This window comes from Hipposideros armiger, unplaced genomic scaffold, assembly GCF_001890085.2.
Source record: "Hipposideros armiger isolate ML-2016 unplaced genomic scaffold, ASM189008v1 scaffold_705, whole genome shotgun sequence".
In the NCBI taxonomy this organism is placed as follows: Eukaryota; Metazoa; Chordata; class Mammalia; order Chiroptera; family Hipposideridae; genus Hipposideros; species Hipposideros armiger.
In genome coordinates, this window is record NW_017732055.1 from 327,706 (window position 1) to 352,214 (window position 24,509).

The 24,509-nt window shown below is 35.8% G+C and overlaps 1 protein-coding gene across 6 annotated transcripts in view; it reads right to left on the reverse strand.

Moving 5' to 3' along the window:
• CPQ (carboxypeptidase Q) overlaps positions 1–24,509 on the reverse strand; it is a 461,474-nt gene that overhangs the window by 327,654 nt on the left and 109,311 nt on the right. For all 6 annotated transcript variants that reach the window (XR_002122197.1, XR_002122199.1, XR_002122198.1 and 3 more), the window contains exon 3: positions 1,971–2,178. Coding sequence is in view for 3 of the 6 variants with exons in the window: in XM_019627075.1 (XP_019482620.1) it covers positions 1,971–2,178 (208 nt within the window). In the remaining 3 variants the exon portion in view is untranslated. The remainder of the gene's footprint in view (positions 1–1,970; positions 2,179–24,509) is intronic.

The following is a 24,509-nucleotide window of genomic DNA, read 5'->3' on the forward strand; positions in this document are numbered from 1 at the left end:
ATGGATAAATCCCAAAAGCATTACGTTGAGTGAAAAAACCAGACACAAAAGACTACACGTTCTATGATTCCAGTTATATGGAATTCTAGAAAAGAAAAAAACTATAGCTCCAGAAAGCAGGTCAGTAGTTTCCAGGGTGTAGGGGAGTGAAGGAAGAGAGAGATCACAAAGGGGCACAAAGGATGTCTGGGGTGATGGAAATAATCTAGGTTATGATTGCAGTAAATGGTGACATAACTACGCATTTTTCAAAACTCATCAAATTGTACACTTAAATTTGGTAAGTTTACATTATATAGATTCTACCTCAATAAAGCTAATCTGTTTTAATAATCAGGCTGGGCTAAGGAGTAGGCCCACGGGTTCCCAGCAGGAAGACGCCAGTGGCCCACAGAAGCTGTCTGAGCTTTCTGGCTGCTGCAGTCCTGAGAATGCCTCTGCCTCAAAGCATTAGCCTCAGACCATGATACCCCCCCACTGCCTCAGAGTAAGGCTCCCAGTGACTCACACTCACCCTGCCACACACCCTCAGGGGAGAAGCAGCCTGCTCACCCAGACAACTGATAATATATAATCCTAACCCCTCCCATCCTGGACTAACAACCCTAAAACAGCAACACTTTTATCCTGGAGCTGCTGTCTGGGGAAAACACTGGGGAAGATTACACTTTAAGGAGTCTGACTATTCAGTACCTGGAATATAGACTCTTGGCTCTTCTGTTGTTACCAGCTTCCTAAAGGGGCGTGGGGGGGGCGTGGGCGTGTTTGTTTGTTTGTTTTCTCAATATCTGAAGCTACAGTTTCTCTATAGCTATCTGATTCCCTATGGGCCTACTGACATCTTGCTTTTCCATTATCCCTATAGCTATAATCCCAAGGTCGATGCATGCATGCCCAGGTCCTGGAAGCAGGTAATTTGGAAAAGCAGAAAAAGGTCCTGAACATAAAACAAGTATTGGGGAGGTCCTGACTCAACACATGTGCAAAAGGTTTGTTTCTCTATCACCACACTCCATCACTATTTGCTTTTACCTCCATCTCATAATCTCCTTAAACAAAATACATGTCTGACATTCCTGAATAACCTTATTTTCAGTTATTAAAATAAGCTATTTTATATAAGTTTAAAATCATGTTAAGCTATTTTCAGAATTTCAATAACTACTTATAAAGTAAATTTGCACCAGAAGCCTTAGAAAAACTTTTTTGTACACTTAATGTCATATGAAGTAAACTCACATTCAGTGAGCACCTATGATGTGTCAAACGTTATACTAGGCTATTTGATTTTCATTATGTAATCTAGTCCCCATAATAGTCCTGTTAGTTATTAATACCATCTCTTTCCTAGCATATATGCTCTCTGAGACTCAGTAAATAAGTAACTTGCCAAAATTATTTAACCTTCAGTTAGCATACAGTCTAGACCTGCCTCTTGGACTATTTGATTTTCAAATTTGGCTACAAAAGTCTCTGGAAATTGCACATAAACTGTAGTTTAAAGCTCACTTTACTATTTATAAGGTCCTGAGTTTGGGCCCCTTCTCAGCCACTGACTGGTTGTGTGGACCTTAGTCCCTACACACTAGCTTCCTCACCTATAAAAGAAAATAGATCCTACTTCACTGAGCTTTGAAAGGACCAAATAAGGTAATTCACATAATAAGCACAATAACTATTAGCTATTGGTATGATCTTAAATGCCGAGCTGGTTCCAAGTGGAATAAATACAGCACATATATACAAATATTGTCCACAGCTCTTCAGAGGTTGAATTTCCAAACCATGGGACCCCATTCCACACTTGAATTAGTCCTGCCTTTCTTCAGTCAATATACTCAAACGTTTGATGGGAAAAAAACATATTTGGAACGTCTATGATTGATGAGTCCACAAGGAACATCTCTGCAGACTCTTGTTCTCTCTTGACCACACTCCCTATTCCTAGACAACCTATGGCCTTCACTTACCTGCTCCGGATACTTGCCACCAATGATTTCTGCTACAGTGTTGAAGGAATCAACATCTGGGTAGTTCTTTGCCCCCATCTTCAGCTGAATGACAATTCTGCTCCCACGAGAAACCATTCTTGACATCATTTCTGCATCTTCCACTGTAATACAGGCTGTTGGGATCTTTGGCACACCGTCCTGGTATTCCTGAACACCTGTGTGAGGACTTGAGAAAATATGCCACAGGTTACCTTAAAAGTAGAAATAAACCACAAGTGTTTTTTGAAGTGTCTTTATTTGACATTTGACTTCCACTGATCTTTGTTCATGCATGAGGAATAGGACAAGTGGGCAATGTTGTTTTATTTGCTTTTGATATGAACATAACTTTTCGGTAAAAATAACTTAGAAAGTTCAATTAATATTCATTGCATTGAAAATACTACATGGAATTTATTCTGATAATTTGGATGATCCTTTAAAGTTGCAAGTTGCCTCAAACTTGGAAGGACATTAAGAGTGCATTCATGACCAAGAGGTGAACACGCGGGTTTGAGAAGACAAAGGGGGCTCTGAAGTCCATCAAGGCTTCAGATCAGAAGGCCCGCACATCTGGAAGAAAGCTGCCCAGATGGACCAAGCTCTCCGGTCACTAACTGGCTCTGGGGAAACTCTCTTACCACCCAAACACAGAGGTCCAAATATGTAGCCTTGAATTGGTGGTAGAACACTCTGCAGGAAAACTGTAGGACAATGGGAAGTGTTTGTGTTCCATGAAGAAAAGTGCTGCATAAACCCAGGTCCCTCATTGTACTACTATAAGAAAAAGAAAGCTATAAAAATTGTGGTACTAAAGGAGAAACATTACCCTACCTTGTCAACTCTTTCCTGCTAATTTCCAGATGCTTCTTACATTACTAGAAACGTTTATAATTGAAGTTTATATTAATCTACTATTGACTCAACCTCCATGTGCTAATTGAGTTTATCAAACTCATTTTCTAAAATTGTTCTTTCAAACTGTCCTGTTTAGCCCTTGTGGTGCAACTCCGAACCCTCCCAGACCACAGCTCCCTCAGAAACACGCAGGCACAGCTTCTGATTGTACACTACATCCTATTGGTCTATTGCTATATTCTGCCAAAGCACAAGCTAATAGCCTCCCTTTTAAAATTAATTTTTCTTTTCATATTTCCATATTTGTTTCAAGTCATCTCATATTTACAGAAAAGCTTTTCTCCCTTCAGCCACAATACATTTCTCTTCTATAGAAGTGACTCCAACCTCCACATGCATAAACACAATGACTCATTATTATTATTGTTTGTGTGGTGTGACTGTATTGTTGTGACCACACATCAGGTGAGTCCTTATGTAGAGAAACGGCAGAGTAAAATGATTAAGAACAGGCTCAAGCGCAAAAAACGGTCTGAGTTCAAACCTGGGCTCTGCCACTTATTGCTAATTGATGTTGGGCAAGTTATACACCTTTGCTTCAATGGCTTCACCTATAAATTGAAGTGATAATAGTAATACCTATTCGACAGAGTTATTTTACAGATCAATTAATTTATACAAGTAAATCACTAACCCTGGAACATAGTAAGCACTCAATAAGTGCTAAAATTTTATTTTATTAACTTGCTTATTACATAACCCCTGCGGAGACTGTCTAATCTCAAGTCCTTAGTACCTTCTGAGTACACCTTTTATGAATATTTATTAAATGTTTACTGAACATGTTATTCTTCATCAAGAGAGAAAATGACTTATAAACTCAAAAACTGTAATACAGAAACGCTGCATCTAAATTCCTGCTCTGGAATATGCTTAATCTACTCTAACTTCTGGTTCAGGGCAGGCTACCGAGTCACTTAACCTAGGTCAAATCCTGGCTCTACCATTTGCTACCTGCATGACACCAAGCAACTTAGACTATCTCTCTGTTTCTGAGTTTCCACATCTGTAAAGTAGAGAGTAATATTAGTATTGACCTCATAAGACTACTACCGTGTTTCCCCCAAAATAAGACCTAACCGGAAAATAAGCCCTAGCATGATTTTTCAGGATGCTCGTAATATAAGCCCTACCCCAAACACAAGCCCCAGTTAAGATCATCAGCCAGACATGACTGTTTGAATAAAGGTAGATTTTTGTACATAAATAAATGAATTAATGTAGATTGTTGGAGCAAAAATTAATATAAGACCCCGTCTTATTTTCGGGGAAACACGGTATGAGGAATGAAAGAGATAGCATATGTAAAGGATTTAAAACAGCGTTTGGCACATAGTAATTATTTAGTAAACATTAGTTGTTATTATTTCTTCAGTGCTAATTTTTCCCACTGAGTTGGTTGAGTGATTAATGACCAAAAGTACTTTAAAACATGTAAGAAGACAATCTAAATATTTATTATTCATATTACCTTACGTGATGTCTAAGATTCAACAAACTCTCCTTGTTCTTAGACTCTCTTACTCAAGAGGAGGTCAGTATAACACTTCTTAATAGTCTCTTTAAATAATTTTTCTAAACAAATGTGTACTAATAAGTTACAGGCAAGAGTTCTTAAAGTGAGGACAGTGAGCCAGGCATGTACCATGACTCCAATGAGGGAAATGTCACTGAAAGACATCTTCCAACTGTGGTTCTGAATTCAAAATATAAAAGGCTTATAATTGGTTTCTGCAATTAAGCATGTTCCCCAGAGGTGGAGTACCTAGCACTGTTTAGTAGAAGTGGGCAGAATGAAGATTTGACAGTTTTATTTGGAGTCTTGTGCTTTCACTGTCAATTGTCCTACAGGGAATGATCACCATAAATACCACCTTCCTGCCACCATTGACAAGCCCCACCTGCATTTTAACAATAGCAAAAGGTAAACTATAAAGGAAGCCATAAATAATCAAAATAAGTACACTTAAAGATTACAAACTCTTCCACAAAATACAAGAGGAGAGAACACTTCCCAACTCATTCTACAAGGCCACTATTGCTGATATCAAAACCAGACAAAAGACATCACAAGAAAAGAAAACAATAGACCAACATCTTATGAATATAAATGCAAAAATCCTTAACAAAAAACAAGCAAACTGATACCTGCCACATATGAACATATGAAAAGGATGATACACCATGACAAAGTGAGATTTATCCCAGAAATGCAAGGTTTGACATGTAAAAATAAAAAACAAAGTTGGCAGACTCACACTTCCAAATTTCAAAACTTGGTACAAATCTATAGTAATCAATAGAGTGTGATACTGGTATAAAAATAGCCACACTGACCAACAGAATAAAACTGAGAGTGCAAAAATAAACCCTTATAAGAATGATCAATTCACTTCAACAGGGGTATCAATAAAATTCAATGGGGATAGAAAAATATTTTCAACACATGTTGCTGGGTCCAACCAGATATCCACATGCAAAAGAATAAAGGTGTACTCCTATATTACAGCACATACAAAAATTAATTCAAAATGTATGATAGACCTAAATATAAGAATTAAACTATAAAACTTCATGGCCTTGAATAAATTCCTTCCTAGCTATATCACCAAAATCATATGCAATAAAAGAAAAAAATAGACAAATTGAAACATCAAAACTGTAAACTTTTGTATTTCAAAAGACACCATCAAAGTGAAAAGACAATCCATAGAACGGGAGACAATATTTGCAAATCATGTGTCTGGAGGTGGGAATTGTAAGAATTGTGAGCTTTTGAAGTTATAGTCTTATTTCTATGAGGGTTTTCTTTTTTTTAACTTCTTTATTAGTAAGGTTAAAAGACCACTTCTTCTGTTTATTAGAAACGTTTGTTTGATTTAAAAATCTGTTTGAAAATAACTCCCAGAAAAATTAAAATTGACTTTGTTTCAGATCTACCTCCTTAAGAGTAAATTCATTGTACACATTTATACTGTCATTAACAAAACAAAAGCATTCATTTACATCATAATTTCACAAAAGGAAAACACTCAGATATTTCCAACTCCCACAGGTGAAAAAGAGCCTGATCAGGAGAGAAAAAGCAGGACGAAATTTCATTCCCAATTTCTATGATTCAGTTGAAATTGCAGAAAAAACAGGAGAAAGTCAAATTCTTGAATTCTATTCCATAATGATAGGCTCTACATGAACAAAACTCAACCAACGTATTTAATATCTTACCTTCACCTACAGATCTTAGTAACTAGACTATTACAAGCATAGTATCAGATATACCTTCTTCCAAAATAGAGGGACCCAGCCAACTCCACAGGAACGTGAGAAAGAAGAAGGATGATTAAAATGCTTAGAGGAATAAAATTGTGTGACTTTAACATCTATAGCATACAGGAAAGACTTTTGTTTTTTTTCTCTAAAACACAATAGTGTGAAGAAGGTTGAAACATATAAAGGTATCTTTCAGAGGTAACTGCCTGTGAAATAAATATAAAAAAGAATTAAAATAGCTACAAACAATTTATACTTAATATTTTCTCATTTAAAAAATACTACATCGACATTAGTTTTTGTTATTATTATATGTTTTGTAAGCTAAAGTAAACATCACAAAATATATTTGGTCTCTTTCTCTTTCTGATTTCGCTCTTCTGTATAAGTTATAATTTCTGCTAGCTTATATTTATTTCATCTTAATTTGTTCTTTTTTCCTTATTTTCTCCTCCAATCTTTACAATTTTTAAAAGAAATATGTGTTTATGTATTAAGCAAGATGAAAACAACTTGGGATATAAAAATGTTCAAATGGAGGGGCCAGCGGAGTGGCGCGATGGTTAAGAGCTGGCTTGGGATGCCAGAAGGCCCCAGTTTGGATCCCACATGAGGGCCAGTGACACTGCCCTCTACAGCTAAGATGCTGAACAACAGCTCAACCTGGAGCTGGGCTGCCTTGAGTTGCCCGCGACGGCGTAGGCTGCAACCCCTGCTGCAGTGGGTTGCCATGGGCTACCATGTGTAGCCAGCAGCCAGCGTGTGCGGCCAGCAGCCAGCGTGAGCGGCCAGCAGCCGCAGTGAGCGGCCGTCCAGAAGCCAGCGACTGATCTGCCTCGCCCAGGAAGAGCGCAATGATGGTGCCAACTTGAGCCAGTGAAGCAACGTCCTCCACAACTAGATTGAAGAACAAAATGACAGCAACTTGTCTGTTCCTCTTCCCCCAATTCCCCAGCACTGTTCCCATCCCAATTCCCCAATAAAAAAAATCTTTAAAAAAAATGTTCAAATGGATAATTTATTTAATAAAAATGATAATAAACATATTGAAGAACATAAAAATCATTTGGTAAACGAAGATGGTAACATTAGCCAATGAATGTTGTTCTCAGTTTAAGCCCCGATGGGAAACAATTCTCAATAATTGGACTGAAAGGTATTTAAATATAATCTAACCCCAATCACTGTCTTCCCATTGAAAACTATACTAAATTTCTATTATTAATGCTGTTTAATTATGCCACTTTCTCATGAACTTCAGAGCCTCAACATCCTTCTGTTAGAACAGAACTGAACATAAGATTCATGGCACTCAGTATAAAGTGAATGTGTGTGTTCACCACACCACCAACCCCACCCCAATTCGTATGTTGGAGTCCTAACACCCAAGGTGATGACAGGAGGTAGGGCCTTTGGAAAGGGATTAGGTCATGGAGGTAGAGCCCTTGGAATAGGATTGGTGCTCTTATAAAAAAGCCCCCACATTTCCCCCATAAGGGGTTACCATGAAAAGACAACCATTTAGAAAACAGGCTCTCAACAGACATCAAATCTGCCAGCGCCATGATCTTGGACTTCCTAGCCTACAGAACTGTGAGAAATAAATGTTTGTTGTTTATAAGCCACCCAATCCATGGTATTTTTATTACAACAGCCTGAATGAATCAGACAGGACACTTTATCTGAGGGGAAACACAATAAAGACACATGACTGATTAAAACTATGGAAAAAAAACTACGGTTTTCTTTCTTGACACAAGGAAAACGTTTTTAAAACAAAGCATCAGCTAAGTACTGAAGGAGGAACAATAGAACCATGTTTTCAAAGTGTGTTCCACAGAATATTAGGCCGCAGAAGCCTTGTATGGGAAAGAAGATTCCATGGTTAAATAAAGTTGTGAAACATTGGGCATTATTTTGCCATTTTGAGAAGTCATGAAGCACATTAGCCTATGGTAAGCTCTGATAAGTAATACAGTTAAGCAACATGTTTGACTAAGCATTTCCCAAACTTAATTGACCATAGAGCTCCTTTTTTCATGGAACATTTTATCTTCTCAGAGGCTTATCTGAGAAATACTTTTGTAAAATGTTGAATCACTCTCCTTTGAGGACCAAGATTACAGTTCGTAAATGTTCCAATATAGCTTATTAAAACAATGCTAGCAATAGCATTTCCAGCCCATCCAATAGAGAGCTCTTTCTACAGCCAGAAAGTAAGTTTCAAATCTAAGTACAGTACATAAAATCTTTGTAATTTTTGTATTAATTTATTTTTCATCTCTTACCACTCTCCCCACACAAAACCAAATATACTCCATCCACACTGACTTCTTACTATTCTTAGTAGATGCCTTTCCCTTTAATAACATAGAACCTTTGATATATGCTGCTGACTCTGTCTAAACTGTTCCCTCCCCCATTGCAATGCCCAGGCATTTTCTTCTAAGGTACAATTCGAATGGTGCTTCCTCTGTCAAGTCTTCTGCAAGCCTTTATACTCCCCTGTGTACCCATTTTTGTTCCATTCAGGTTTTGTGCAATCAATAAAACCTAAATAGAACAAAAATGTTGAGTAAGAGGGAATTCCTTCTGGCTCGTCTTAACTAGAAAATTGTCCTTTTCCTCTTTTCACACTGGAGCGTATACCATGAGCTCTCCTAGTTCTCAGGTCTCTGGATTTGGAGTGGAACTACGCCACCAGCTCTCCTGAGTCACCAGCTGCAGATCTTGGGACTTCACAGCCTCCATAATTATGAGCCAATCCTTCATAGTAAATATCTTACTTTATATATGCATACGATTGGTTCTCTTTTTCTAAATAATCCTGGCTAACGCAGATACCATTAATCAAATTTTCCTTTTATGGCAGCCAAATATATTCCCAACATTTGCAATGATCAAAGTAGGGAAATCAGTGCACTAGATATTTAAAAGTTATAAATCTTTACTTACACAAACATACATCTTCCATCAAGTAAATAAATTCAAGTTAAAGTTACTGAAAGAAGCCATTATAGAGGACTCTGGGAAGATGATGGAGTAAACCTACATGCAAGAAATGCTCAAGGGTTAGCCGGCCAAGTGGCTCAGTTGGTTAAAAGCACGAGCTCTGAGTAACAGAGTCACCAGTTCGAATCTCACATGGGCCAGTGAGCTGCACCCTAGCTGAGCTGCCGCTGAGGTGCCAACGGGTGGCAGGATGGTTCAGCTGGTGAGAGCACATACTCCTAACAATAAGGTTGCCAGTTCAACTCCCAAATGGGATGGTGGGCCACCCATTCACAACAAAGATTGAACATAGCACCTTGAGCTGGGCGGCCACAAGCTGCCAATGGGCAGCTGGATGGCGACTGGACTTGGAGCTGAGCTAGCTGCGCCCTCCACAACTAAGATTGAAGGACAACAACTTGGCTTCCCCCTTCCACAGTTCCCCAATAAAATCTTTAGAACATAGAAAAGAAAAAAATGTTCATGGGAGTCCTGCAGGGTAAAATGAAAGACAGTAGACAGTAACTCATAGCTATATAAAATAATAAAGATCTCAATAAAGATAAATAAATGGCAATTATAAAAACTATTTTTATTGTAGCAAAGGTTTGTAGTTCTACTTTTTGTTTTCTCATGATTTAAGAGACTAATGCATTTTAAAATAATTATTCATTCATGTTGAGAGCACATAATGTATGAAGATGTTATTTTGTGATATCAGTGACCAAAAAAGGATGGGGACAGAGCTGTAAAGCAGCATAGTTTTTGTATGTTATTGAAGTTATACTGGTATAAATTCAAGTTAAATTGTTATAATGATAGCACGTTCAATGTAATCTCATGGTAACCACAAAGAAAATAGCTCTTGAATATAAACAAAAGGAAATGAGAAAAAATTTAAACATTCCACTACAAAAAAATAATCAACTAAATATTAAAGAAGACAGTAACGCAAGAAATTAGGGATATAAGAGCTGAAACAAATAAAGAAAACAAACAGCAAAATGACAGATGTACGTCCCTACTTATCAATAATTATTTTAAATGTAAATAGATTAACCTCTCTAATCAAAAGACAGAGATTGACAGAGTGGATTTTTTAAATGATCCCAGTATGTACTATCTGCAAAAGACTCACTTTAAAGCCAAAGACACAAATATATTGAAAGTGAAAGAATGGAAAAAGGTATTCCATGCAAATAGTAGCCATAAGAGAAACAGGAGTAATTATACTAGTATCAGGTAAAATATACTTTAAATAAAAAAAAGGTTACAAGTTACAAAAAAGAACATTATTTACAAAAAAGGGTCGGTACAGCAATAATCAACATTTATACACCTAATAACAGATTATCAATATATGAAGCAAAAAATGACAGAATTGAAGGTAGAAACAGACAGTTCTACAGTAATAATTTGAGACTTCAATAGTCAACTCTCAATAATGAATAGATCAGACAGAAGAAGGCAAGTAAGGAAACAGAAGACTTAACACAATAACCCAACTAGATCTAACAGACATATATAGACCACTCTAATCAACATCAATATACACATACTTCTCAAGTGCATATGGAATGTTTTCCAGGATAGACAATGTTAGGCCACAAAGTGAACCTCAATGGGTTTTTAAAAATGTGTGTGACACAAAATACCTTCCCTGACCACAACAAAATAAAGTTAGAAATAAATAACAGAAGGCAAACTTGAAAATTCACAAATTTATGGAAATTAAACAGCATACTCTCAACCAACCATTGGATCAAAAAAGAAATCACAGAAGAAATTATAACATATGTTGATACGAATGAAGACAAAAACACAACATACAAAACATGAAACACAGCAAAAGCAGTGCTAACGGGGAAATTTATAGCTATAAATGCTTACATTAAAAAAACATGGAAAATCTCGAATCAATTATCTAACTTTACAACTTAAGGAACTAGAAAAAGAAAAACAAACTAAACTGGAAGAAAGGAAACAATTATTACAGCAAAGGTAAGTGAAACAGAGAATAGAAAAGCAACAGAGAAAGTTAACAAAACCAAAAGTTTGTTCCTTGAAAAGATCAACAGAATTGATAAACTTTTAACTAGATGGACTAAGAAATAAACAGAGAAGGCTTGAATTTCTAAAGTCAGAAAGTGGGGATTTTACTACCGATGCCACAGAAATAAAAGGAATCATAAGAGAGTACTATGAACAATTATATGCTAACAAATTGGATAATCTAGATAAAATGGAAAATTTTCTAGAAACATAAAACCTAATAAGACTAAACCATAAAGAAATAGAAAATCTGAATACACCTCTCTAACTAGCTAAGAAATTGAATCAATAATCAAAAATCTCCCAACAAGTAAAACCTCTGCACCTAATGGCTTCAATGGTGAATTCTACCAAACATTTAAATAAGAATAACACAAACCATTCTCAAACTTTTTACAACTGAAGATGAGGGAATACTTTCTAACTCATTCTATGAAATCAGCATTACCCTGATACCAAAGCCAGAGAAAGACACTACAAGGAAAGAAAACTACAGATCAATATATTTTATGAACAACTGATGAAAAAATCCTCAACAAAATGCTAGCAAAAAAAAACAACAACTCTAAAAGACAAAAAAACTCAGCAGTTGGGTTGTTAGTTGGGAGGGGGTGGGGATGAAGGAGAGGGGAAGGGATTAACAATACAAATTGGTAATTGCAATATGGCCTCAGGGATAGAAAAAGACAGTCCGAGGAATACAATCAATAATGTTGTAAATATTTCTTAGGGGGCCAGATGGACCCATGTCCTTTTGGGGAGTCCACTTCATAGTCGATGTAGAGGCCTGACCACCGCATTGTATTTCTGAAGCTGATGTTGAATAATATAGTATGTCAACTATAATTATATATACATATAGTCTCGGGACATGGAGTAGAGAGCGGGAACGGATTCAATGGAATTGTAATAGATAAGCATGATATCGGGGGTGGGAGGGCAATAGATGGGGGGAGGGGGGTTGTTACCTGGTGAGGGTGAAAAAGGCTAACTATTGCATTGTTCTGTACACCTGAAACTAACAATAAAAAATAAATAAATAAAAAACAAACAAACCAAAAAAAAACTCAGCAGTGTATTAAAAGGATTATACAGCATGAGCAAGTAAGATTTATTCCTGGAATGCAAGAATGGTTCAGCATACACAAACCTATCAATGTAATACACCACATGAACAGAATGAAGGGGAAAACCATGTGATCAACTTAACTGATGAAGAAAAACATGTGAAAAATTTCAAGACCCTTTCATGAAAAAAACACTCAACAAAGTAGGAATACAAGGAAACTACCTCGACAAAATTAAAACCATATATGAAAAAAAAAGCCATATATGAAAACCCAAACATCATACAGCAAACAGCAAACATCATTCTCACTGGTGAAAACGTAAAAGCTTTTCCTCTAAGAACAAGACAAGGATGCTCAGTTTTGCAACTTCTATTCAATATAGCACTAGAAGTTCTAGCCAGAGCAATCAGGCAAAGAAAAGAAATAAAAGGCATCTAAACTGGAAAGGAAGAAGTAAAATCATCTCTGTTCACAGGTGATAGGATATTATATGTAGAAAACCCTAAGATCTCACACACTCACACACACACACACACACACACACACACACACACGTTAGAACTAATAAACGAATTCAGAGAAGTAGCAGGATATAAAAAAAAATCAGTTGCATTTCTGTACACAATGAACAATCCAAAAGGAAATTACAAAAACAATTCCATTTGCAATAACATCAAAAAGAATAAAACAGGTAGGAATTAACTTAACCAAGGAGATGAAAGATTTCTACAATGAAAACTACAAAATGTTGTTAAAAGCAATAAAAGAAAACATAAATAAGTGGAAACACATTCTATGTTCATGGATTAGAAGACTTAGTGTTAACATATCAATATTACCCAAGGAGATCTGCAGATTGAATGCAATACCTATCAAAATCCCAAGGATATTCTTTGCAAAAATAGAAAAAACCATCCTAAAATTCCTATGGCACCTCGAGAGGTTCTGAATAGCCAAAACTATTCTTCAACGAAAAACAGAAAAAATACGTCATGACTTTTCCGACAACCCAATATCTTGAAGAAGAAAAACAAAGTTGGAGGACTCACATTTCCTGATTTCAAAATTTACTACAAAGCTACCACAATCAAAGCAGTGTTATACTTTGCTAAAGACAGACATATAGACCAATGGAATTGAATAGAGATCCCAGAAATAAACCCTCACATAAGTGGGATTTTTTATAAAAGTGCAAAGACCATTAAATGGGTAAAGGGCAGACTTTTCAACAAATGGTACTGGGAAAATTAGATATCCATATGCAAAGAATGAAGTTACCTAACATCACACATAAAAATTAACTCAAATTAATCAAAGACTTAAATCTGAGACCTAAAACTATAAAACTTTTAGAAGAAAACAGAGAAAAACTTCATGACATTGCATTTGGAAACGATTTCTTAGATATTACAACAAAGACATAGACAACAAAAGAAAAAATAAGCCAAATTAGACTTCATGAATATTAGAAAATTTTGTGCATAAAAAGACAATACCAACAAGTAAAAAGGCAATAGGCAGAAGAGAAGAAAATGTTTGCAAATTATCTCTGATAAGAGATTAATATCCAGAATAGAGAACTACAAAAATGTAACAAACCAAACACCTCAATTCAAAGGAGGGCAAAAGACTTCAATAGATATTTCAACAAAGAAGATATACAAATGGTTAATAAGCATGTGAAAAGATGCTCACTATCACTAATTATTAGGAAAATGCCAATCAAAACTATAATGAGATAACTTTTCACACCAATTAGAATGTCTACTATCAAAAACCAGAAAATAACATGTATTGGGAAAGACATGGAAAAATTAGAACACTAGTGCACTGTTCCTGGGAGCATAAAATGGTACAGCCTCTTTGGAAAACAGTATGATGATTCCTCAAAATATTAAAAATAGAATTACCATATGATCTGGCAATTTTATTTCTGGGCATATAGCCCAAATAATTAAAACAGGGTCTCAAATAGATATTTGTACATCCATGTTCATTGCAACATTATTCACAACAGCTAAAATGTGTTAATTTTTCATCTTAGTGTTTCTTAATGGATGAATAGATAAGCAAAATGTGATACATACATATAATGAAATATTATTCAGTCTAAAAAGAAAGGAAATTCTGACATATGCTACAACATGGATGAACATTGAGAGTGTTATGCTAAGTGAAATAAGGCAGTCACAAAAACAAATTCCAGGTGGTAACACTTATATGAGGAGTCAAAATCATAGATATAAAAAGTAAAATGATGGTTTGCAGGGGCTGCGGGGAGGGAGAAATAAGGAGATATTGTTTAATGGATATATAGTTTCAGTTTTACAAGATGAAAAGAGTTATGGAGATGGATGGTTCTGATGGTTGCATAACATTATGAATGAATTTAAAACCACCAAACTGTACACTTCAAATGGTTAAGATGGTAAATCTTTACCATTTGACATGGCAAAAAGCCATTACATACATAAACTAAATAAAATCCAATACTGTGTAAACTGTGGGGGAAAATATGCATATATCCCCTGCTGATGGTACTGTAAATTAGTTTGATATTTCTAGAGTGTGATCTCCCAATATGTAGCAAGAACTATAAGAAGTCTTACTTTGGTATTCTGCTTTGGAGAACAAACTCCTTAGCAATATTATAAAATAAGAAAAGAAAATTTAAGATGTTCCCTGCATCTCTGGGTATAAATATGAAATCCTAGAAACAATCCAGCAGAGGAACTTCAGGAGAGTTAGAAACAAAACTAAAGACTTGCATGACAAGTAGCCAAAAGCAATATACAGAAACATGGAGGTGAAATAATATTGAGTTAAAATAAAAGAACTGAACACAGTATGCACATGGTAAAGACTGAACATGAATTTGGACTGATGTAAATTGAGCTAACATTTACTTGGTTCTTTGAGAAACTACAGTTACCCTGTTAGACTATAATCATGTGACCTGCAGCATTACCAATAAACAGAATTAAATTCATAAAAGTCGGTACCACAGCATGTAAAATAATCTCAAAGCAAAGCCTGAAGCTATAACAGTAGCAATTTGAATCTTTGCAATTCTAGGTCACAGGCATTTGACCACCTGTGGCAAATTAATTGAAAAATATCTGTTGAAACTTTTTTTCCACCATCAATTACATGAAATACTTGCAGCTGAATCCTTCTGCAGTGCCAGTCCATCAACGTGCCATCTAGGCAGAATTACAAAGCTATTCTTTTCTGGATGTCAATTTCATTTGTATTCAAGGACTCTTCCTATACATCTGGCAGTGTTTTAACTGTTTATTCACATTTGTGTACATCTTCTCAGCCTCTGAGGCAATAGGTCCATGTTCAGAAAAATTCACATATGAGATCTCTGTCCCACAATGAGACAGAAGGGCACAGAATTAATTCTGAAAAGACTGCTGGCACAGATAGGAAATCAGCACTCAGTTACTTCGAAGGAGGACAATAATGTCTACAAACAGCATCTGTGCATTACTATCAGTAAATTTGCTTAAATAATACATTTCCATGAAATAACAGTGGATGCCCTACACTGTGATTTAAAATTTTCCTCCCTTTGGCTTCTTTAAACTTTACCTTGACATCAGCTTTTTGCCCTTATTTTTAGGCACCATGAGAAGAAAAGGCCTTTACTTAAATAAGAAGTGGAGCTTTAAATCCTACAGATTTGAGGAAAGCTGATATTCTTGTTTCATGAACTCCTAAAGCATAAACCCTTCCATCAAAATCACAACATACCAAAAAGATAGGTCAAACCCTGACAGAGTAGTCCATGTAATGCTCCCAAGAAATTAATGATAATAATAGCTTGCACTTACTGAGTATTTGTCAAAGGGCTGGCAGTGTTCTGGGTGTTTTACATGCGTTAATTTATTTGCCAGATTCTTATTGTCCCCACTTTACAGATGAGGACATTAAAACACAGAGAGGCTATATCTGTGGTCTAATAGCTAGAAGCTACAAAGCCAGAATTAACAACTGGAAGTCTCAACTTGAGTCCATCCTCTTAATCTGTATAGAATCAGTATTATATTGCCACTCACCATGCTAGTAACAATGAAGATGGTCTTGACAGTGGAGATGATGGTGATGATTATTGTTATTTATTAGCAATAAAAGAAAGTACTAATCTGTTTAATATTAAGACAAATACTGAGCTAAGCAATGTTATACGCTACCTTATTTAATCTGCGTATCACTTCTGAGATAGATGCCCATATACCCATTTCTATAGTGAACTAACAAACACAGAGTTCATAAATAGCTCAAGTGCTCTGAGCAAGAAATAGTGAGCTTTGAGACCAAGCGCTTATTCCTGCCGGGCTCAAAGGAACCAATTCAAACCACACAGCACCTTTTAATCTTTTATATTCCTTCTGACAGGCAAACTGAATGAAATGCTATATTGTAATGGAAAGCACTTGTACTATGCCTGACAGATAACATGCGGCTTACGCGGTCTGACAATTAGGTTCGCGAACTTGTTGCAATGATGTTGCTAAACTTTTTTGATAACAGAGGGATTATTTATTATGAATTTGTACCAACTGGACAGTTAACCAAGTTTACTATTTGGGAGTGCTGAAAAGGCTGTGTGAAAATGTTACATGACCTGAACTTTTTGCCAAGAATTCATGGCTCTTGTATCACGACAATACACCAGCTCACACGGCACTGTGAGGGAGTTTTTTGCCAGTAAACAAATATCTGTATTGGAACACCCTCCCTACTCACCTGATCTGGCCCCCAATGACTTCTTTCTTTATCCAAAGATAAAGGAAATATTGAAAGGAAGACATTTAGATGACATTCAGGACATCAAGTGTGATACAATGACAAACCTGACGGCCATTTCAGAAAAAGAGTTCCAAAATTGCTTTGAAGGGTGGACATCAGTGCATAACTTCCCAAGGGGAGTACTTCAAAGGTGACCATAGTGATATTCATCAATGAGGTATGTAGCACTTTTTCTAGGATGCGTTCGCAAACTTAATTGTCAGACCTTGTATAAATGGTAATTAATCATCACCACCCATATTTCGCATGTACTTCTATATTGAAATATCACAGAGCATTGCATTTATTTACACATTTTATAGCCATTGCACATCTTTATTTCTTCCAGACCATCAGCTCCATGAGAACAAACACATCACCTTATTTGCTTTTGTGTCCCAGTGTTACAATTTCTGATCCATAATACATGCTCAGAAAACATTTATTAAATTTTACTAATCTGAGTCTGAGACCAACTTTCTCTCATCATAATATCACCTCCTTAAACTTTATTTTCAGTTTTTCCGCAGGCAAACTTTATTATTTATTGATTATGCATTATGTGTCAGAATCACACAAGGGCTTGCTAAAACAGAGATCATTGAGCACAATATCCAGAATTTCTGATTCAGTAGGTTCAGGATGGGACCAGGGAATACATGTTTTTAGCAAATTCCCAAGTGATTCAGATATTGTTGGTCTTGAGTGTTGGAGAGTTCAAGCCTTCACCAGAAGACAGGGTTTATTCAAAGATAGGTCCTTGTCAATAGAGGAAGTGTATTCTCAACACAGTATTCATTTGTAGAGAATCAATCACCAATAGACACAGGTATGTGTTATGTGCAGACACTAGTAGAGGTGCTGTGAAAGAATCAGTCCCTCCTCTCAAGGAACTGACATTTACCTGGAACAGTATTAGTTTTATGCAAAGTGTGACTATGGACATATAGACTTACTGAATATAGTAACAATCCTATCCAAACTCGTATAACAAAAGGAATATTATCCCTCCAAAGCTGTCACTATGGGAGGCTGCAGAGTTATAGCAGTAATTGCCCATTGCTCTAAACATTTTTGTAACTTTTTTCTCTACAATTGCCTTCAGAGCATTTGGCAGTCTTCCAAATGGTCTAAATGGAGGCAAAATTTGGTATTTTAAAATCAGAATTAATTTTTGGAAACAGCCAAAATATTATGAACAAAATGAATGAATGGTTTAGGGTCCAAAACAAGATACATTATAAAATAATAACTCTGCTTTTTAATGTGTGGCTAATTAATTGTCTTTAAAGACAATTTCAAAAGAGAAGTATCAGACATGTTTGCATCAATGGTACCTGTGTTAGAATGTGTGTTTACACTTAAAATGTATTAACACAATAATGCTGATTAGATGTATATGTTCTAGCATATTTGTTCAAAATCATTTATTCCAACAGAATTTCTTTTTAAAAATAGCAACAATCCAAAAGCTCAGTAATAAGGAAATTGCAATATAAATTATGGTGTTCAATTTCAATGGAATATTTAGCAGCCATTAAAATGTTAATTATGAAGCCTATAAAACAACATGAAAATTTTTGATATAAAGAAAATGCAAAGTTCTATGTAAATTGTGATAAGTCATATAAAGTTTTATGAACAAGGAATAGAAGGAAATATAGAATAATAGAAATAGGCTTAGAAAACACAGAATTTTTTCTTTTGAACTTTCTCATTCCTACAACTACAAAGTTTAGACTTGAAAAAATCTTTATCTTAAAGTTGTCAGTGATATTTTCCAGAGCAACATAAAAATACGGACAGGGCTAATCACATCTTGTGAGAATGAAGGTATGAATGCTAATATTTATATATGATATGAGTTATTGAATACATATGCCTGAAGTCAGCTAAAGTAATACTTTGAAAACAGATGTGTAGGGGAAAATGTCACCCAATAGTTTGATAATCTGAAGGTGTGTACAGTGACCTGCACATAATTCATAAAAATGAAGGTAAGCATAAGCCCACTTGATGATTACATGGTCTAAACCAGATTCCCAATCTAAGCATATGATCAGTGTATTAGTCAAGATAGGCTATGTTATACTGTAAAAACAAATAGCCCTTAAGATTCCATTCATTAAATAAAGGTTTCTTTAATTTTAACTTTATTGAAATATAATTGACATATAAAATTTTAAGATATTTAAGGTATACATTGAAATGATTTGATATACTTGTATATTGTGAAAGGATTCCCCCATCTAGTTAATCCATCACCTTATAGTTATCTTTTTATGTATTTATTTATTTATTATGGTGAGAACATTAAGTTCTACTGTCTTAGCAAATTTCAATTATACAATACAGTGCTATCAACTATAATCACCATGCTATACATTAGATCCTCAGACCTTATTTATCTTACAGCTGAACATTTGAAGCCTGTTACCAATTTCTCCTTATTCCCAAATACCCCCACCCATCCAGACCCTGACAATCACTTTCTCTTATCAGTTAAACTTTTTTTTTTCTTTAAGATTCCATATGTAAGTGATACCACGCAGTATTTGAGGCTGTGCCAAGACCTGTCATTTTCCCCAAGGGAGGATCTCAGCCATCACCTACATGCAGGCTGAGTGAAATTCAGACCTTCAGACAGTAGCTTCTGAAGTGTGCAAATAGACTTCTTTCAGCAAAAGACTGGTATATGGGTGTTTCTATCTGCTCCTTCTGGACTCAGCCCTGGGGAAAATCACTGGTTAAGAATTATTTCTTTGCTTGCCACAGTTCTGTGGAACCAGCAAAAGCAAGCCCTGCTGGCCATCAAGCAATCAAGGGGAGTGTCCTCTGGGTGGCAGCTGCCCAGAGTGTGCCTCAGCCTTTCTTACCCATTTCAGTGTGGGTATTTACTTGTTTGGGAAATTTTTAGCCATTATTTCTTTAAATAAGCTTTCTGCCCTTTTCTCTTTGCTCTTTCTGGGAACCCTGTAATGTGAATATTGGTCCTCTTGATAGTGTCTCATAAGTCCCTGGAGCTATCTTCACTCTTTTTCATTCTTTCTTCTTTTTGCGGCTCTGATTGGATAAATTCTACAGCTCTGTCTTCAAGTTCACTGATCCCTTCTTCTGCTTGATCTAGTTTTATGTTGAACTCCTCATGACCATTGGTTGCATCTCTTTATCAGGTAAATCATTTCTCTCGATTTCATGAAGGCCTATTTCTGGGGTTTTATCTTGTTGTTTTGTTTGGAATATATTCCTCTGTTTATTCATTTCCCTTGACTCTCTTTGTAGGTTTCTGTGTATCAGATAAAAACATCCACCTCTCCCAGTCTTGAAAGAGTTCTCCTGTAGGTGATGAGCCTTATCACTTAGCCTGGCCCACGCTCTTGCTTGTCTCTCCAAGTTTTGTGAATGTTCAAGCTGCCATCTTTGCTCATAGTGGTCTCACCAAAACCCAGTGGGGCCAGGAAGTACAGTGTGTCTTTAGTTGTGCTGTCATGGCTGCCTTGATGTTGAATCAATTCAAAGCGTTTTCCTTGCATGGTAATTTTGACTTTGGGGAAGAGCCAGAAGTTGCACAGTGCCATATCCAGTGATTAAGGTGAATGAGGACACACCATAATGTTTTTGTTTGACAGAAATTGCCATACAAGAAGCAATGTGAGATATACAGCATTGTCATGATGAAGGATGAAGGACACTCACAAAAGAGGACTTACAGAACTGCTACAAAAAGTGGCAACAATGATAAGTGTGTTCAAAGCAAGGGGAAGTATTTTGAAGGGGATTAATTACAATGTATCTTTTACTGTAATAATTTTTTTAAATTTAAACATTTGCTGTATTAGTTGATTATACCTCGTATACTCCAACCCCAATAGTAAATGTGCAAATTTATTCAATAAAAAGTGACTCAAAAATAAATGAAAAGGTGAAAGTGGTTTTTTTAACTTTCCCAACCTGAATATAAAATGTCAGCTTTAATATTGCCTTATTCAACTCTTTTTTTTCTATTTTTCCTCCCAATATACCTTTCCAAGTCATCTTAAACTGATTAATAGTGAGGAGTTAAGCAGACAGATTTTTCAAAGGATTAGATTCTGCTCTGACATTTGGGAAATTAGGAGTGTTCCTCCATTCATTTTTCATAGTTTCAGTTAATAATCTGGCTTAAGAAATTTTAAAAATTAAACTTTCTTTTCAAAGACAGAATACATTTTAGGGAAAATAGTACAGCTAGGGGAGGTGTAAGAAGCACTACCAAGGACTTAATGTTCACACGACATTCCACAAAACAGGCTGATTTCTTGTTATATGCCATGGAGAAAATAGGTAATGATAGGAATAGGTCCCTTTAAGGCAGAAAGGGTAGGAATGAAGGGCTGTTGAGCAGCTCAAATATAATATTTAGTTGATGTAAAACACTTTCATCTGGTACTTTGAAGTAGTCAAAAATGTATTTTTTTTACCGCAAAGTCAAAGTATAAACAGGACATTAGTAAAATGGCATTTTATAAACATCTGGATAATGTGTTCATAAGGCTTATGCTTAAAGATTCAGGAATCAGCTGGCAATAATTCCAAATCCATCACTGATCAAAATACTTTTCAAACATAAAACCTCTAGTACTTGCTGTGGTTTCAGATCACACTGGAACATTCCATAAGATTTAATTCATTTCATAAACACTATGTTGAAGTATAGTCTTTAATATAGAGTTTGAATTTTCAAAGGGAGGGGTAACTAAAATGATAAAAAAAATAAATGCAAGTCAACTCTAAAAAAATTAGTAAACAAATGGACACTATTATTTCTACTTTTAGAAAGAAGTATGTGAGAAATTAACGTCTATTACTCTTTTGAATCATAAAAATAATTCCCATCAAATATCTAATCAAGTCCCCATAATCTGATCCCTTTTCAGGTAATTTATGCTTTTAAATAACAAAATAGATATAAGTTATTTTCCTAGTCACCTTGCAAGAATATGATATAATCTAATAGGTCTCATTTGCTGGGAAATTTTCCTAAGCAACCTGGCATAATGTCTTAAAACTGTCAACAAATTTGCGGAGCTTTTCATGAACCTTCTGCTTTTATTAAAAATAAATCATTCATCAAACTTGTGATTAAGCACAACCATTAATTACCAGAATTTAAACATTTGGCTACCAGATTGACTTTGACAACCAAAAATTTCTAGCTCAATAAAGGGAGTGAAAAGGACTCATAAATTAAATTAATTCATTTTGGCCACTTGATCATGTAATTAGAAATATTCATAACATAATATATTATAATATTACAATATTAGAAATATTAAGTCAATTCACAAAATGTCTCGAGTACTTAGCTAAGCCAGATTCTGGAGGTAGTCTACATCTGTGAACAAAACAAATGCAATTCTTATCCTCTAAGAAAAAAGAAATTCACACTTTTGCAAAAGCTTGTTGAGCATTTATATCCCAGACGAACCTGAATGCCACTCTCAGTCTCTCCAGTCCACTCTCTAGGACAGGCATTGTATATACATGCATCTCTATGTTTAGCACAAAGTATGCAACCTAATACAGAGTAGGGCTTTTAATAAATGTTTGATAGATGAATGAATGAATGAGATGTAGATTATTTTTTCCATGATCATATTCATTATTAGGGGTTAATGAGTTTAATAATGATGGTGTGAGTTTAGGAAAAATTTAACTTCTCCTTCTCATCTGTGCTCTCTCTAACTAGTCTCAAACCCCATGGGTCTATTTAAAATCAATACCATCTGAATTTCTAACAAAGCCTGACAAAGAAGAAGTCACACAGCAACTCTAGAGAAAGCTCAGTTTAAGAGGCAAGGGCATGTTGCAATCCCTCCAAAGTCAAATGAACTGAAGCTGAGTGGAATAGGAATTCAATAAATGGCCACCTTCCACAGGGTAACATATCGACCACAGACATCAGGAAGGGTCCTGCTGGGCTCCTCTTGCATGCACTTGTCAAGGCGAGAGATACCTAGGTATCTCAGCACATCATTACTGTGCTGCTCAAAGCTAAGTCAGAACTAGCAACGCCTCCATCTCTGTTCTCCTACCCCAAGACAGAGCCAGCTCACCATGGTAGCTTACTTTGCACACCAGCCTCTCTACTCCAAACTCACAGGGTCTTGCTAAGTAACAGAGCTAGCTTTCTGAAGTATTCAAACTGGATGAAGCGCAGCTGTCATTCATGGAATTGTTGATTCTATGTTGAATCCTGGAGAGGCAGTGTCATCATATGAACCAGAGACCAGGGATCAAATTCAACTTTGACACTGATAAAGAGAATAACCTAGAGCAGCATTTATAATCAGGCTTAGCCTCAAATTTCTCATCTGTAAAATGGAGATCATATCTAGCTAAGAGTGTTGGTGAGCCTTCAGAATACCTTATAGAAAATGTGTTGAACACTGCAATTTTAAAATGTATCCATCATTATTATTCTACTTTTTAGAGCCTTCCTACATATCCAGAGGCCCAAAGCCCATACATTCCATACAAACATTCCACACATGCCTTCCTCCACAGATTCCACTTCCTGACAGTACTGCAATTGTTATTTTATTACTATCACTATTAGTATCAATAATAGCATCATATTTGAACTGCCACTTAGAATTTACTAAGCAGGTTCTCATAAATTTTACTTTTCACAACAATTACATGAGGTAAGTATTATTACCCAGATTTAAAAAATGAAGATACACTGGCTCAAGTTTAAGTAATTTTCCCAGTGTCACACACCGGTGATTAAAGAAACTGAAATTTGAACCAAGATTTTGCCAATTCCTATGATGAATATGTTACAGGAGAGACATGCTTTCTCTCACTCTTCTCACCATCATATCCCTTCAATTAGCTATTGATGCTTGTTTCTTTATGCTTGAAAACACAGCGGACAAGCAGATTTAGGATGCAGGTTTACATATCCCTAAAATAAAAATATTTAACAAAAACTTATTGAGGTTTTCTTCTGGGTTTGGAAGACATGGCAGCAAATATGATATTTTGTTATCATAGTTTGTGATCCTTTGGGTTTCTTATAGTACTGCACTTTGCATTGTTTCATCTCTGAAAACATGAAACATGTAGCTATCTTGTATACTGCTGCTTAGGTTAACATCCTGTGCAAGATTCCTGTAGTTTTATGAACACAGACCTGACTCTTTAGGCTCCTGATTAGTACAGACAATCATAATTTCTGAAGTTTCTATAGTCTGCAGTCTCCTTCTCTTCTGATGGGGAGGCAGAAAAGCTTTGGGTGGGGCCATGCCTCAAGTTTTGAATACCTTTCAGGAAATCAGGGAACCTCTGATGACAATATCTTTCACTCTCTCCAACTGAGAGAATACAGCTGGCAGATTTGCTGGCCCTGGAAAGTAGGGACTAATGCAGGTAGACA